Below are 15,310 nucleotides of genomic sequence, written 5' to 3'. Positions count from 1 at the left end.
CCTTTAGAAGCCTCCAATCTACTGTGGGAGACCAAGGTTAGCTGGAACCTTGAGAAGTCATCTTTGATGCCCTTGGCACCAGGGCTTGAGATAAACTCCATTCCAACAGGCTGAGGGAACAGAGGATGAACAGGGAAGATTTCTACCACGGGACTCAGCACGGCAGTTGTAAGGATTAAGCATCCAGGAAACACTAGTTTTCTCTTCCCTTCCTGAACCCCTGAGAGCCCATCGATAAACATGCAGAAACCAGAAAAAAAGACCCCCCGCCAAAACCAAGAAACACCACACCAACTCTTAGAAAGTATCTATATGTATAAATAAATTTATACTATATTTAAGTGGCAGTAACACTTCCCATTCTTAGTTTTTTTTTCTCTCATAACGTGCAGTGGCAGGTAGGAAGATCTCTCTGAGGTTGCTCCAAATCCCATGGGAGTGAATGTTCCGGTAGACCTGGGGCTCTGCTGAAGGGGGCCGGCCCACGTGGGGGCAATGCTGACACCAGGCCCGGTCACCTCGGTACCACTCGTTAGTGGTCTGGTTGGTGGCAGCCAGGTACAAAGCAAAGCACAGGTAGCCCCCCAGGAGGAGGCTCAGCATGACGACAAAGCCCAGCATGAAGACAATCCTCGGGAAGGTCACGAACAGGTACTGGGGGCAAAGAAGAAACAGCACATTAGGCAGCCAGGCTGGGACAGAAGAAAGGGTTGTACCCTCCAGCTGCGGCCCAGTCCGCAAACACTCGAGAGCTGCCCACCCAGCTCACCCACCTGCATACACATCTGACAGTCTAAACACAAAACTGAACCATAAGCAGCACTGAAAAACAGCCCGGGAGGAAACCCGAGTACGTACAAGAGTTCCAAGTGAGCTAAATGAAACGTGTACATTGAAGGAAAAGGGAAAGGATACTCCCAGGAGGGAGTGCCTTCCCTGTTAGCGGTTTGTAAAACAAAGCCCTAACTACAGACCTGAGTTCATGCATCAAAATCAAGTCCAGATGGACAGAGGAGATCACTTTCTCTCTCAACACAGCATGACCATGGAAATGCGCATACAAGAGTATTCACTACACTGATTTTAATGGCCCCTCTTCCTAAAAGAAACACATTAAAAGTCCATCCACAGGGGTGCCTGGGTGGCTCTGTGGGTTAAAGCCTCTGCCTTTGGCTCGGGTCATGGTCTCAGAGTCCTGGGATCGAGCCCCACATCGGGCTCTCTGCTCCGTGGGGAGCCTGCTTCCTCCTCTCTCTGCCTTGCCTCTCTGCCTACTTGTGATCTCTGTCTGTCAAATAAATGGATAAAATCTTAAAAAAAAAAAAAAAAAAGTCCATCCACAAGGAAGTCAAACCTCGGGATAGTTACGCTCTGGAATAAAAAGGAGCCGATAAAAATGAGATCAATTTCTACGTTCCAATTTGGAAAAGACATTGATAAAAGATTGCTGGATGTGAAAGACAAGAGGCGAGGCTCACAATGGGATCATGTTTGTGTAAAAACAAAAAGATTCCATGAAACTCCCTATGACTATAGAAACACACAAAGGAAAAAAGACTGAAATGTTCACACAAAACTACAGAAGTAGGGATGCCTGGGTGACTCAGTTGGTTAAGCTGCTGCCTTCGGCTCAGGTCATGATCCTAGGGGCCTGGGATTGAGTCCCATGTCGGGCTCCTTGCTCAGTGGGGAACCTGCTTCTCTCTCTGCCTCTGCCTGCCACTCTGCTGCTTGTGCTTTCTCTCTCCCTCTTTCTGACAAATAAATGAATAAATAAAATCTTAAAAAAAAAAAAAAACTACAGAAGTAGTTGCCCCGGGGGCGTGAAGTTGTTAGGAGGGGAGGGGCGGATCTCCCAGTTTTCTTTTCATTGCTTCCTAAAGATGTTTAAAATTTCACGCTTCTCTCCTCAGCTTTACTGATATATAATTGACAGGACATTGAAAGTTTAAGGTGCATAACATGACATACAGCAAATGATCACAACAGGCTTAGTTAATACATCCGTCACCACACATGGTTACAATGTTTTTTTGTGATGAGAACTTTTAAAACCCACTCTCTTAGCAACCATCAAATATACAACACAGTATTGTTAACTACAGTTCCCAGACTGTACATTGTATCCCCAGGACTTCCTCATCTTTCAAATATGACTCTGTACCTTCAACTACCTATGCCCAATTCCCCACCTTCTCCATCTTTTTTTTTTTTAAACGCTTCTGGACTGCTTGAATTTTTATGTTATTTTTTAAAATAAAGAAAATGAATTTTGAAAGAGGTATTTTTAAAAATATTTTATTTACTTGAGAGAGAAAGAGAGAGAGAACAAGTTGGGAGGTGGGCAGAGGGTGAGGGAGAAGCCAAATTCCTGCTGAGCAGGGAGCCAGATGAGGGACTCGATCCCAGGACCCTGAGATCATGGCCTGAGCCGTAGGCAGACGCTTAACTGAGCCACCCAGGCACCCCAAGAGTTCAGTATATTTGAAAGTCAGGAGTAAGAGAGAAGTAGATGCATCTCTTGACAGGGGAGACTTTCTAACTGAAGTTATAAAGAAAAGAGATATATTTGATGAGAAAGGAGGTCTAAGTTTTTTAATACAGAAAAGGATACATAAATTGAAAATAGAAGAATGAACTGTCATTACTGCACGATCTCAAATCAAAAGTAATTCTAGTATCAAATAGATAAACAGTTAAAAGGACATAATTCATAAAAGATCTACAAATAACTGACAAATGAGAAAAGTAATCGAAAGTAATGAAAGAAATAGAATTTTTAAAAAGGATACACGGTAGTTTCCTACCAAATTACAAGCACCTGCTGCCCCCGGGCATCCTCAATGCCAGCTCTGACTCAACGAAATGAACACTGATAAAAATATATATTCAAGTCAAAAGATTTATAAATGTCAATAATCTCTGATCCAGTACATATTTTTTTGGAATTTATCCTACAGAAAGTCCTAAGTACAAAGACAAAACTATATACACTGCAAAGGGGAAACACACTTCACCCATGGAGAGAGCTGTGTATCACGGGTCCCATGTCCCACCTGATGGGAAGTAACATGAAATACACATCCCTACCTAGGAAGCATTCTTGCCAAAAATATTTAACCTGAATCTAATCAGGGCTCTAGAACTAACTTCCAGTTCACATTAATATGAAGGAATAGAGGAAAATCTGTTGACAGAAGTAGGAAAAAGGCAAATTTAGAACAAGGGACATTCTAAAAGACAACCAACTAAACTACTAAATGTCAATTTCATGAAAAAAAAACAGGGGCATTATTTTAAACAGACTAACAAGACAACATTCAGATGCCTAACGATGAGGTGAAATCTGGTTCAAGGAGGTAAAAAAGCTATAAAAGATTCATTTGAAAAAAATGAAAAAAAAAAAAAAAAGAAACAGTGGGGATATTTCAATATGGACTAGATGATTTAGTACCTATTTATTATATATCCTATGTTTATTACATAGATTTACTATTACTTTTCTTATGTGAAGTAACATAATTATAGTTATATAGGAGAAGGTTGACATTCTTTAAAAATGCATGTTCAAGTATTTAGGGGCAAAGCGACATGATGTCTTCAATTTATGAGCCCAACATGGGGCTCAGTCCCACAACACCAAGATCACAACCTGAGAAGAAATAAAAAATTGGGTACTTAACCAACTGAGCCACCCAGGCACCCCATAATTGAAAAAAAAAAATTTAAGAGTAAAAACTATTCAAGGTTGAAATGACAAGGTTATCACTACACAACCTATCAGAATAGCTAAAATGAAAAATAGTGATAACATTAAGTGCTAGCAAGGAGCCAGACAAACCAGTCCCTCCCCCATCACTGGTGAGGATGTACAATGGTACAACCACTCTAGAAAAGAGGATGGCGGTCCTTTCCAAGACCGAAAATGGACTTATCAACCCAACGATCACACTGAAGACAGATCATCACGTAGGACTTGTGAATGGGAATGTTCAGTGCAGCATTTCGCAGGGTCCTTCAGAGGGTGAATGGTTAACCAAAGTGTGGAATACTATACAGCAGTAAAAAGGAAGGAACCCTAGATCCATGCAACCACTCGTGTGGATCTCAAAGAAATTGCATTAAGTGAAGAAACTAACCTTAAAAAGATATTGTATGATCGATTTATGTAACAATCATAAAATAACATAATAACAGAGGTGGAGAAGGGAGTGGTGGTACCAGGCATTAGGGATGTGAGGAGGAAGCTGTGGCTGTGAGCGGTAACATGAGGGAGTGTGTAGTGATGGATAATACAGCGTGTTGACTGTAGTTGTGGTTGTATACGGCTGCACATGGGACAAACTGCACAAAGCTACACACACACACACACACACATACACAAAACCACAAATAAACACATATGTAACTGGTAAAATCTGAATTGGCAATGGGGATTGTGCCAACGTCAATTGCTTGGTCTTGGTGTTGAGCCATAGTTGTAGAGGGATGCTGGCATGGGGGGGAAGGGCTTACAAGCACGTAGGCTTCCTGTGTGTTTCTTTGTAATCTCCTATAAAACTGTAATTATTTCAAAATAAACTTTAAAAAAATACTGGCTTTAAGACTGTGTATTTTGTTGGGGCGCCTGAGTGGCTCAGTCATTAAGCGTCTGCCTTCAGCTCAGGTCATAATCCCAGAGTCCTGGGATCAAGCCCTGAATCAGACTCCCTGCTCAGGGGAAAGCCTGCTTCTCCCTGTCCCACTCCCCCTACTTGTGTTCCCACTCTCACTGTCTCTCTATCAAATCAATAAATAAAATCCTAAAAAAAAAAAAAAAAAAAAAAAAAAAGACTGTGTTTTTTACCATATTAACACAGTATCCTTCCAGTCCTATTTTCTGAGTGCTTTTAAATTAGAATGGGTGTTGAATTCTGTGAAACACTTTTCAGCATCTAGAGAAATAATCATGTCATTGTTCTTTATATGTAATAATGCTGTATAAAATATTAAATCAATTTTCTAATATTGAACCAACCTTGCTGTATAAAATATTAGTCAGTTTCCTAACATTGAACCAACCTTGCATTCATGGAGTATATCCCACTTGTTCATGGCATTTTTATTTTCTTTGAAACCAAAGGAAAAAACACTCAAGAAGAAGTAAGCAGTTCCCTAGTGACTGCTCATAAGCTACTTCCCATAAATTCAGTAGAAATCTTTTAGTCATCAAACGAGTTTTTTAAAAAACTCTACATTATTGTAAATTAATTTCTGACAAGGGTGCCAAAACAATTCAATGAGCAAAGAAGGGTCTTTTCAACAAAAGATGCAGGACATCTGGGCATTCACATACTAAAAGTATCAAGTTAGAGCCTAACCCAATAGCACATACTCAAATTGACTCAAAAAGGATCAAAGACCTAAATATATACGTAGAAGAACATGTAAGTATAAATCTTCACGACCTTGGATTAGGCAACGGATTCTTACATATGACACCAAAGCATAAGCAACAAAAGAAAAAATAAAATCAAAATATGAAACTTTTATGTTTCAAAGAAAGTCATCCCAAAAATGAAAAGACAACCCACAGAATGGGAGAAAATACTTGCAAATTCTATACCTGTGAAGGGTCAAGTGTCCAGGTAATCTGAAAAATTCTTACAACACAAGAAGAAATGACAATCCAAAAAAATGAGCTTCTCCTCTAAATCTTCTTCTCCAAAGAAGACATGTAAATGATGAAGCAACACACAAAATGATGGTCAGCATCGTTAAATCTTCAGGGAAACGCAAATCAGACCACAATAAGGCACCACTTCACATCTATTAGGATGACTTTAATCAAAAAGACAGATAGTAACAAGTATCCGGCAAGGATGTATGAAGTTGGAACCTTCATACATGGATGGTGGGAATGTAAAATGGTGAAGATGCTTTGGAAAACAATCTGGCAGCTCCTCAAATGATTACAAATACAGTGACCATATGACCTAGCAATTCTCCTGGGTCTGACTCAAGAGCAGTGGAAACCTGTATCCACAAAAAAACTCATACACAGATGTTCATGGTAGCCTTATTCAAAAACAAATAAAAAGTAAAAACACTCAAGTGTCCATAAGTGATGAACAAATAAAATGTGGTCCTTCCACACAATGGAATATTATTCAGCCACAAAAAGGAGTGAAATACTGATTCATGGTACAACATGGATGAACCTTGAACATATTAAGCTAAAAAAAAGAAGCCAGTTCAAAAGGCCACACACCGTACAATTCCATTTATCTGAAATACTCAGAAAAGGCAAATCCATTAAAAAAAGAAGGTAGATTAGTAGTTGCCAGGAAAGAGGGGCATGGGGAATGACTGCTGATAGGTAAGAGTTTATTTTTGGGGTGAAGAAATGTTCTGAAATTAGATGGTGGTAGAGGTTACACAACTCTGAACCACTAGACTGTACACTTTAAAAGGATGAATTTTAGGGGGCCCTGGTTGGCTTAGTAGGATGAGCAGGTGACTCTTGATCTTGGGGTCATAAGTTTAAGCCCCACATGGAGTGCAGAGATTACTAAAAAAATAAGTAAACTTTAAAAGGATGAATTCTATGGTAAATGTATTATATATCAACTAAACAAATTGTATACTGGGGCACCTGGTTGGTTCAGTCAGTTAAGCATCTGACTCTTGATTTCAGCTCAGGTCATGATCTCAAGGTTGTGAGACTGAGCCCCGTGTCAGGCTCCATGCGCAGTGGGGAGTCTGCTTGAGATTCTCTCTCTCTCTCTCTGCCCCTCCCCTTGGTCACACATGTGACCGTGCACACACTCTTTCTCTCAAATAAATAAAATCTTAAATAAGTAATTAAATATTTAAAAGTTACATATTAATTTTTTAAAAAGGAACGGCTTCATCTTTTGATCAGGAAAATGCCCTTTTTCCAATTTTGAAACCTAAAGTCAGAAACATACACCCTACAACATAATTACCTGCACATTAATTACCTGAATGAGAAAGACAATGTCAACAACCTGGAAGTGTCCCAGATCATCAACGTAAGTCTCCAGATACAAGTCCGATAGCACCACCAACTGGACCAGAAACACAGTGCTCACCACGGCCATGGTGCCAGCTGAGGCCGTCAATGTCAAGAGGTAGAGGAGGAAGTACCTGGCATTCCAGGCCCCGATACAGTTGTTTACCCAAACACAGTGATGGTCAAAACGGTGCACACACCTATTACACACACCTGCAGAGAACGGGGAAAGCCACAGCCCAAGTTAGTCCTTGATGCAACAATGAGACCAAGCGCATCTATGGAGATTTTTACGAACTCTTGGCAGTATGAGCTGGAAGAAATGACGGCTGCTATCACCGAGCTATCAGAACCACAGCGTCAGTACAGTGGCCACGAGCCACGGGTGGGTTAGTAAGCACTTGAAATGTGGCTACAAGAAAAATCTGAAAGCATACTCTGTTGATATTGATAAATTCTAGATAGTTTTTCAATTTATACAATGCTCCTTTAAGTTCAATATGAGCATTACTTGAACAGATGTAATTTTTTTTTAATTTATTTTTTAGATTTTATTTCTTTATTTGACAGACAGAGATCACAAGTAGGCAGAGGCAGGCAGAGAGAGAGAGAGGAAGCAGGCTCCCTGCTGAGCAGAGAGCCTGATGCTCGACTCGATCCCGGGACCCTGGGACCATGACCTGAGCTGAAGGCAGAGGTTTTAACCCACTGAGCCACCCAGGCGCCCCTGAACAGATACAGTTTTAAAACTATAGTCAAATCAATTAAAGTCAAATCAGTTCTTCTGATAAAGATGAACCATTATGTAGGCATTAAAGGAAAATGATTTTTCGGTACTGATTCAGTTATTTTAAAATGTTTAAGAATTTCTGGAATAACTTGGGTATGTGAATCTGCTCTTCCTACTGCAAATTTTTAAAATCTAAATATAGATCAAGTAGTTCCAAGGAAAGTTTAGTGTCTCAGTGGACATGTTCTGTAAATGGAAAATATATACCAGATTTCAAAGACTAAGTATGAAAAAGAGAATATAAACTATCCATGAATGATTTTTTTATATTGACTACACATTAAAATGATATTTTAGATATGTTAGGTTAAATAAGAGGTATCATTAAATTTAATGGTCCCTTATTTCACTTTTGTAATGTGGCTACTAGAAAATTTAAATCACATGTGGCTCACATTGTATTTTTGTTGGACAGCACTAGTCTAGAATCTTGGTTATTCCCCAGAAGAGTAGGCTCTGCCATGAATGACATCTGCAAACATGACATCCCACAGAAATTCCTGTTGGGTAACAAGGCCTCCCACATGGCAAAGGAAAGGCTGTTATGCCCAGGGCAGAGCTGCCCACTACAAAAGAACATCACAAGCTTCATCTTCAGGGGAGCCTGGGTGGCTCAGCTGGGCTAAATGTCTGCCTTTGGCTCAGGTCATGATCGTGGGGTCCTGGGATTGCCCGGTGTCAGACTCCCTGCTCAGCGCAGAGTTTGCTTGGTTCTCTCCCTCTGGCCCCTCACCACTCGTGTTTTCTCTCTCTCAAATAAATAAATAAAATTTAAAAATAAAATAAGAGCTCAACCTCCAGTCATCTGTAAGAAACCACTATCTGGCCTCTACCAGCAGTGGCTGCTCCATGTCTGGGAGACAAATGGTCCTGCTTCTAGATTTCTGTAACATTTTCTTGCTACAAGGCCCATGTGTCTGCTGTGCAAGGACAGAGCTGGAATGAACCAAAGCCAAACTTACTGCAGTGCTTGGATCGCGCTGGTTTCCTTAAATTGCAAGTAGAGCACTTTATATTCTTTGAGAACATCACTTCGTCGAATTCATAAACTTGAAGAAATGATAACTCATTTGCTTTTGTTATGGTACCTGAAAAACGTAAGGACAAGTGTCGGTTTCGAGCGATCCGATGGACTGAACGTTCACAAAATCTGTCCTGACAAAGAGTGACTAAAACTTGTATATTTAGGGGCACCTGGGTGGCTCAGTGGGTTAAGCCTCTGCCTTTGGCTCAGGTCATGATCCCAGGGTCCCAGGATCAAGCCCCGAATCAGCCTCTCTGCTCAGCAGGGAGCCTGCTTCCTCCTCTTTCTCTGCCTGCCTCTCTGCCTACTTGTTAGCTCTGTCTGTCAAATAAATAAATAAATAATCTTAAAAAAAAAAACTTGTATATTTAATATTCTAAATAACTCATTTTAAAATAAATACCTTTACTGAGATACAGTTCATAAGCCCAATTCACCCATTTAAAGTGTACAATTTAATAGTTTTTAGTACATTCACAGACTTACGCAACCATCACTGCAATCAATTTTAGAACATTTTTATCACTTCAGAAAGAAACCCCTTAGCAGTCAACCCCACTCCTCTCGAATCTCAGACCTTGGCAATCACATAATCTATTTGCTGTTTCCATGCATTTGTCTTGTTTGGATACTTCTTATAAATGGAATCATACAACTTGTAGTCTTTTATATCTGCCTTCTTTCACTCATTATAGTTTTTCATGGTTCCTCTACGTTCTAGCACATACCACTCCTATTGCCAAACACTGTTCCATTGAATAGGCACATCACATTTACCTATTCATCAGTTGATGGACAGGTGGGGCTTCAAGGATAGAAAAGCTTAAAGTAAAGGCATGGAAAAAAGATACCAAGCAAATATCAATTTTAAAAAAAAGGGTAATGGGTACCTGGGTGGCTTAGTCGGTTAAGCATCTGACCCCTGATATCGACTTAGGTCATGATCTCAGGGTTGTGAATTCAAGCCTTGTGTTGGGTTCTGCACTGGGTAAGGAGCCTGCTTAAGAGTCTCTCGGGACACCTGGGTGGCTCAGTGGGTTAAAGCCTCTGCCTTCAGCTCAGGTCATGATCCCAGGGTCCTGGGATCGAGCCCCGCATCAGGCTCCCTGCTCAAGCAGGGAGCCTGTTTCGCCCCCCTCTCTCTGCCTGCCTCTGTGCCTACTTGTGATCTCTGTCAAATAAATAAAATAAAATCTTAAAAAAAAAAAAAAATTCTCTCTCTCCCTTTCCCTCTGCAACTTCTCCCCCACCCCTTTCTCCCTCTTAAAAAAGTGTAATAATATCATACAAAAGAGAACTGAGAGCAAAGAGCATTACTAATGACAAAGAGCTTCATTATATTTTGAAAAAACATTCAAGGAAAAGGGAATACCAATTCTAAACTTGAATGCATATAATACAAATATATATATAACTATTATAAACACCTACACATACAGACATATATAATAGCTTCAAAATAAGTAAAGCCAAAATTGACAAGGAGAAACCTCAAATCTGTCATCAGAATGAGATAACATACCTCTCTTAGTTATTGCAAACAAAAAAATTAGGATGAACATAAAAGATTTGAACATAATTAACCAACTTGACTTAATGAACTCACATGCTGTCTACACCCAAGAACTAGAAAATATACATTATTTCAAAACCACACAGATCACTTACAAAAATGACACACAACCGGGCATGATGCAAATACCAATGAAATTTTTGAAACAGGGCCACAAAGATCACAAACTCTCTATATAACACAAAGTATCAAAAAATAAACTAAAAAAGCATGTAGAAAATTTTAGGCCATCCTAAATAACCCAAGGGTCAAAGAAGAAACAAATAAAATCAGAAGACAATCACAACGAGAAGATGATGAAGGCACTGCGTATCGCATCTTTTACCAAGTCCCCAGAGGGATCACTAGTCTGTAACCGTGGAGGTAGACAGCTGAGTTGCCGCCAGTCTCCACAATGAGGGCCTCAACTTACCAGGGTTGCTCACACAGCTGAGCGTGAAAAACACCAGGTTTACAATCAGCAGCAGGTAGGGCAGAAGAAGGTAATGCAAGGGAAACTCCAGCTCCCGACAGTAGCCAAATACTTCCCAGGTGTATTCACTGTAAACCATCCCTTGCAAGACAAGGTGCAGGAGAATGAAGATGTGGTTTCTGAAAGGAAAAAGGCAGCATGTGGCCTTCTCCATGAAGAAATCATGTCATACTAAAGTTAACCTGGGCCCAACCACTTCCTTTGGGCTTGAGATAATAGCACAAATTATGCAAGAGACGATGTGAGACAGTTCCCACATTGCCTCACAGTACTCAGTACTCAATAGATGTCATCTATTAACTTTTTTTTTAGGATTTTAATTATTCAGAGAGAGAGACAGAGAGAGCGTGAGTGTGTGACAGCAGGGGGAGGGGCAAAGGGAGAGAGAGAATCTCAAGCAGACTCCATTCTGAGCCGGGAGCTCAAAGTGGGGCTTGATCCCACGACCCCAAGGTCATGAACTGAACTGAAATCAGGAGCTGGATACTGAGGATTGTTATTACTGAGGATTATTATTGTTATTACTGAGGAACTGACTGAGGATATTATTACTATTATTACTATTATTATTGGGGATTGAGGTATCAGGATATATCTTTTTATAGAAATGCATGTAATATTGCCACTCCTTAAATATTTCTGTGAAAACTGCAGAAATAAAAGGCAGATTATTTATGAGCAGAGGTCCTAAACCCAGGACTCTTGATCCTTCTCAGCCTCCTTCCCCGAACTACCGCTGAAAACCAACAAGGAGTGTCCTGAAGCTCTAGGGGACAGCAACAATTAATAATCAAAACAGAAAAGAAAATAGTATTTATTTTTTTTAAGTTTTTTCAAGATTTTATTGAGAGAGAGAGAGAGCGAGCAGGGGGAGGAGCAGAAGGAGAGGGAAGAGAGAGAATCTTAAGCGGACCCCATGCCCAGCAAAAAGCCCGACTCGGGGCTCACTCTCAGGACTCTGAGATCAGGACCTGAGCTGAAACCAAGAGTCAGATGCTTAACCAACTGACCCACCCGGACAAGAAGAGAGTATTTAAACTCATACCGTGTATGGAAGAGGTAATGAAGCAATTTCAGCATAGCTCTCTGAAGGCATTCTGGAATTATATAGGAAATTATCTAAACAAAAAAGAAGGATTCAATGTCATTTCGCATTCTCCCTGCTCCCAAACATACCAGATGCTCCATTTTGAGCTAGTGATACTGGGGATTTGTGTTTCTGCATAAGGGCAGAGAAGAGATTTGAGAGAGAATAAAATAAAGGGTTTCCCTCAGCTGGTCTTCCTTTGATGCCAGTTCCTCTCCTCCCTTTTCACTCTAACTCCAAAGAAAGCACCATGTCAGGGTCTTCAGGCAAAGGGAGGAGAGCAGAGGGGCTGGTAAGTAATGTTAATGTGAACTCCACTCCCTTCCCTACCTTGGGTTCAATCCTACATTCCAGAGTCCATTTGCAATCACTAAGCATTAACACGGGTCAGTCCCAAGTCAACCCATTCCCAAAGGCTGCTGACCCCAACTGTGCTCACTTTGACCCCTGAAGGGCGGTTGGCAGCCTGATGCTCACTCCCTGGTCATACAGCCCCCAGGTCCACCCATCAGGACCCTCTAGGCAGACACTGCTCACGTCCAGGCCCAATTACAGGCATCAAATTCAAAGAAAAATAGCCAACCTTGAGAATGTTATCTTCTTTCAAAGTGAAATCACAAGATTACTTTCAACAATAACAAAAAAAGAGAAAGACTTTTGAATAGACCACAAATACCATAAATGAAAGAATTGAACAAATAATAAAAATGGCAACTCTCTTTTTGTTCCATCAGGGAACTGATGAGCCTTTTAGATTGGTGGTAGTCAAAATCCAGCGGTCTCCAAGCATCATCATTACCTGTGCTCCCCCTCTGACCAGGCCTTTCAGGTAACGGGTTTTTGAGCAGATGCAAATCATAACAACACCAATCAGCACCAAAGCCACGTAGAACAAAAAGAGAACCAAGAAGTCCATCCTGGGGCTACAAAGAAACAGAAAGAGTGTGACTACTACCGGGGGATATATTCCAAGGTGCATATTCTTAGATATCAACTCTGTAAACGGCTCCCCAAACAGAATTCAGCAGCCCTCATGCACACACTGCCTTGCACTGAGGCCTCCCAGAGTTTCCTAATCAAACCACTGTGATTTATTTACGGCATCTTCTGCCTACAAATTCCAAAATTAAATGGGGGAAAATGTGCAAAATGCATACACTTTCCCTCCCACCAGCAACAAATCATCAGTAAATATAAACCCACGTAGATATTGATATGGAATGTACCCAAAAGAATCTGCTGACAATGCTACTGGAACAAGCATCCCCCCAGAGGCAGTCGGGGACTCACTCCCACAACAATCGTGGATCACCCATGGGGACCAGAGTCAACACACAGGCCTGTATTAACTGGAAACGGTTACTTTTGGCCTTAGCAGATATGATTCCAGGCAGGACTTCCAACTGAGATAACCAAAGCAAAACTTATTCACGAGATAAGACGGAGGAAACAATGAGCAGCAATTCTCACCATGTGATTCAGGGTCCCCAGCCTACATATTTCCCATTTGGATAATTTTCTACCGGCAGCTCGGGCATTCCTCCTCCCAACATTCACGGAGAATTCAAACGGCATCTCCTCGTGTGCAGTGGCGTGTGCCTGGCGCATCAGGTGGCACCCAAAGCTGCAGGAGGCATGATTCTTCTAGAAGGCTGGATCTGGCTGCAGAGACATCGATAAAACACCCACACAATAAAACAGGGTGGGAGTCAGGGGCGGTATAAAGTGTGGAAAATAATTTTAAAGTCAGGGGATGCTGAGATCCCGCGGGGGTGAACGGGGTTATAGGACTTCGGGAGGAAAAGCTAACTGGGAAGATTAAGCCAGGAGCCTTGGGTCCTGGTTCCTATTCCTAATCTCTGAGGTGCCTACGCTGGCCACCGGACAGAAAGGCTTATCCGAGGCTACACTATCCGAGGGTCCCGGCGGGTGGGCCTGGCCGGAGTTTTCCAGGGGGCCGGGAGCCTGGTTGGGGGACGGGGTGCAGAAGGTGCAGAAGGGATACGGTGGGTGCCCTGAACACCCGGCGGGGTGGAGGTGTGGGGCTGCGACCACACACCCACACCCACACGCACATACATACACACACACACACACCCACACACAGGTGGAAGGGCGGATCAGACAAGGAGACAAACGCCCCTGGACCAGCTGGGTGTCAAAAAAAAGCCCTCGGAGGCGGCCTTACCGCCGGGATCAGCCAACCGCCAGGCGCACCGAAGCGGCGCCTTCAAGGCGCTTCTTTAAACTTCCGGCGGGCCTGTGACGTTAGCACGCGACGCTGGCCTCTAGGCCGACTTCCGGCGGAAATGTGGGCGGGCGGACGGGCAGCAGCTGGGGGTGGGGTTCGTGGCTGGTGTTCGCGGTAGGAATGGTGTTGGTAGCTTCGCACCCTGGACCTTTCAGGAGGGGTGGTCGGGTCCGAGGGCTGGAAAATCGAACTTTGGAGCATTATCGCCAGGAAATCTTAAAAAAGCGGTCCTAAGCCAGTGCAGGTGTTATGAAGCGGGCCGAGCCGCCTGGCGGCTTGGGTTGAGCCCAGTCAAGCAGGGACCCCGGCTGGCCCATGGCGTGCACACTTAGGGGCTCCTGTACCGAGTCTTGGCGATGAGCAGGACTTGCTTTGCTTTCTGCTAACCGCACCGTAGGGATCCGTCCGACCCGTCCCAGTGTCTTTGCTCCTGATGTCTCAGAACAGCTCTGAACATCCTGTCCCCAGGAACAGTGAACAATTGCTTGACTCCAAACCTGAAGGATAAGAAGGAAGGCTGTTTAATGATAGTTGAACCTGGGGTGAGAAGAGCTGCTTCCAAACATAGCACTGAGAAGCCCCCTGTGGGGTGTCCCTTTGCTCCGAACGCCTCTGCATCCGCGAAGACCAGTCTATTCTTGATGCCTCTGAAAATCTGTCAGGCCTGTCCTCCCTTTGAGGGGAACCGTCTGATCTCCAAACACTGGCTTTCAAGCTCTTCTCTTTTTCTGTCTTTGCGACCTACCCCAGCTTCTTGATTCCTTTTCTTTTTCCTTTTTAAGAAACTTACAAGCTGGGTGCCTTGGTACCTGGTGTGCAAAGCCTTCATAAACTCGTGGACACAGAATTGAAAAAAACAAAAGCAAATCAGAAGCTGTGAGGCCACCAGGGAAAACTGTGGTTATGGATGGAACCTCATCCCACATCCAGAGTGGGCTAGATTGCATCAGTGTCTCCAGCTGACTCATCACCCTGCTGATTAATTCTGAGCCAGTGGTTAAGTATTTTGGGTTACTTTTTTTTGGCTCATAAATGCAGAACTTTATTTTTATCCCCATTCATTTTTCTCGGGATGGTTTCAGTGGGGACTTAACTTTG

At 42.5% G+C, this 15,310-nt stretch overlaps 1 protein-coding gene across 3 annotated transcripts; it reads right to left on the bottom strand.

Annotated features, from left to right (window-relative positions):
- Positions 1–295: 295 nt before the first annotated feature.
- Positions 296–14,213, bottom strand: LOC111145818 (zinc finger DHHC-type containing 4). 3 transcript variants are annotated; one of them, XM_022501068.1, is made up of 8 exons: positions 14,150–14,213; positions 13,485–13,623; positions 12,761–12,884; positions 11,920–11,993; positions 10,815–10,993; positions 8,768–8,893; positions 6,984–7,228; positions 296–654 (listed from the first exon to the last, which is right to left on the bottom strand). In XM_022501068.1, exons 3-8 carry the CDS (start codon positions 12,875–12,877, stop codon positions 364–366), a joined length of 1,032 nt encoding a protein of 343 aa, XP_022356776.1. In that variant the 5' UTR covers positions 12,878–12,884; positions 13,485–13,623; positions 14,150–14,213; the 3' UTR covers positions 296–363. The 3 variants fall into 3 exon arrangements, with proteins under 3 accessions (XP_022356776.1, XP_022356777.1, XP_022356775.1); XM_022501069.1 differs by having other exon boundaries at positions 297–654; positions 14,063–14,213; XM_022501067.1 differs by having other exon boundaries at positions 297–654; positions 13,432–13,623.
- Between the last annotated feature and the right edge of the window lie 1,097 nt (positions 14,214–15,310).

The sequence above is a fragment of the Enhydra lutris genome, unplaced genomic scaffold, assembly GCF_002288905.1.
Source record: "Enhydra lutris kenyoni isolate GAN:26980312 unplaced genomic scaffold, ASM228890v2 scaffoldscaffold13, whole genome shotgun sequence".
Taxonomy (NCBI): domain Eukaryota; kingdom Metazoa; phylum Chordata; class Mammalia; order Carnivora; family Mustelidae; genus Enhydra; species Enhydra lutris.
Note: the sequence above shows the minus strand (reverse complement) of the source record. Positions and strands in the feature narration are given on the sequence as shown.

Excerpts from the sequence above, each read along its gene's own strand:
- LOC111145818 (XM_022501068.1), bottom strand. The coding sequence starts at position 12,877 with ATGGACTTCTTGGTTCTCTTTTTGTTCTACGTGGCTTTGGTGCTGATT. Across the intron at positions 8,894-10,814 it reads CAGCTGTGTGAGCAACCCTG|GTACCATAACAAAAGCAAAT; the intron begins GTAAGTTGAGGC and ends TACGTTTTTCAG. Across the intron at positions 655-6,983 it reads ACATTGTCTTTCTCATTCAG|TACCTGTTCGTGACCTTCCC; the intron begins GTAATTAATGTG and ends CTTTGCCCCCAG.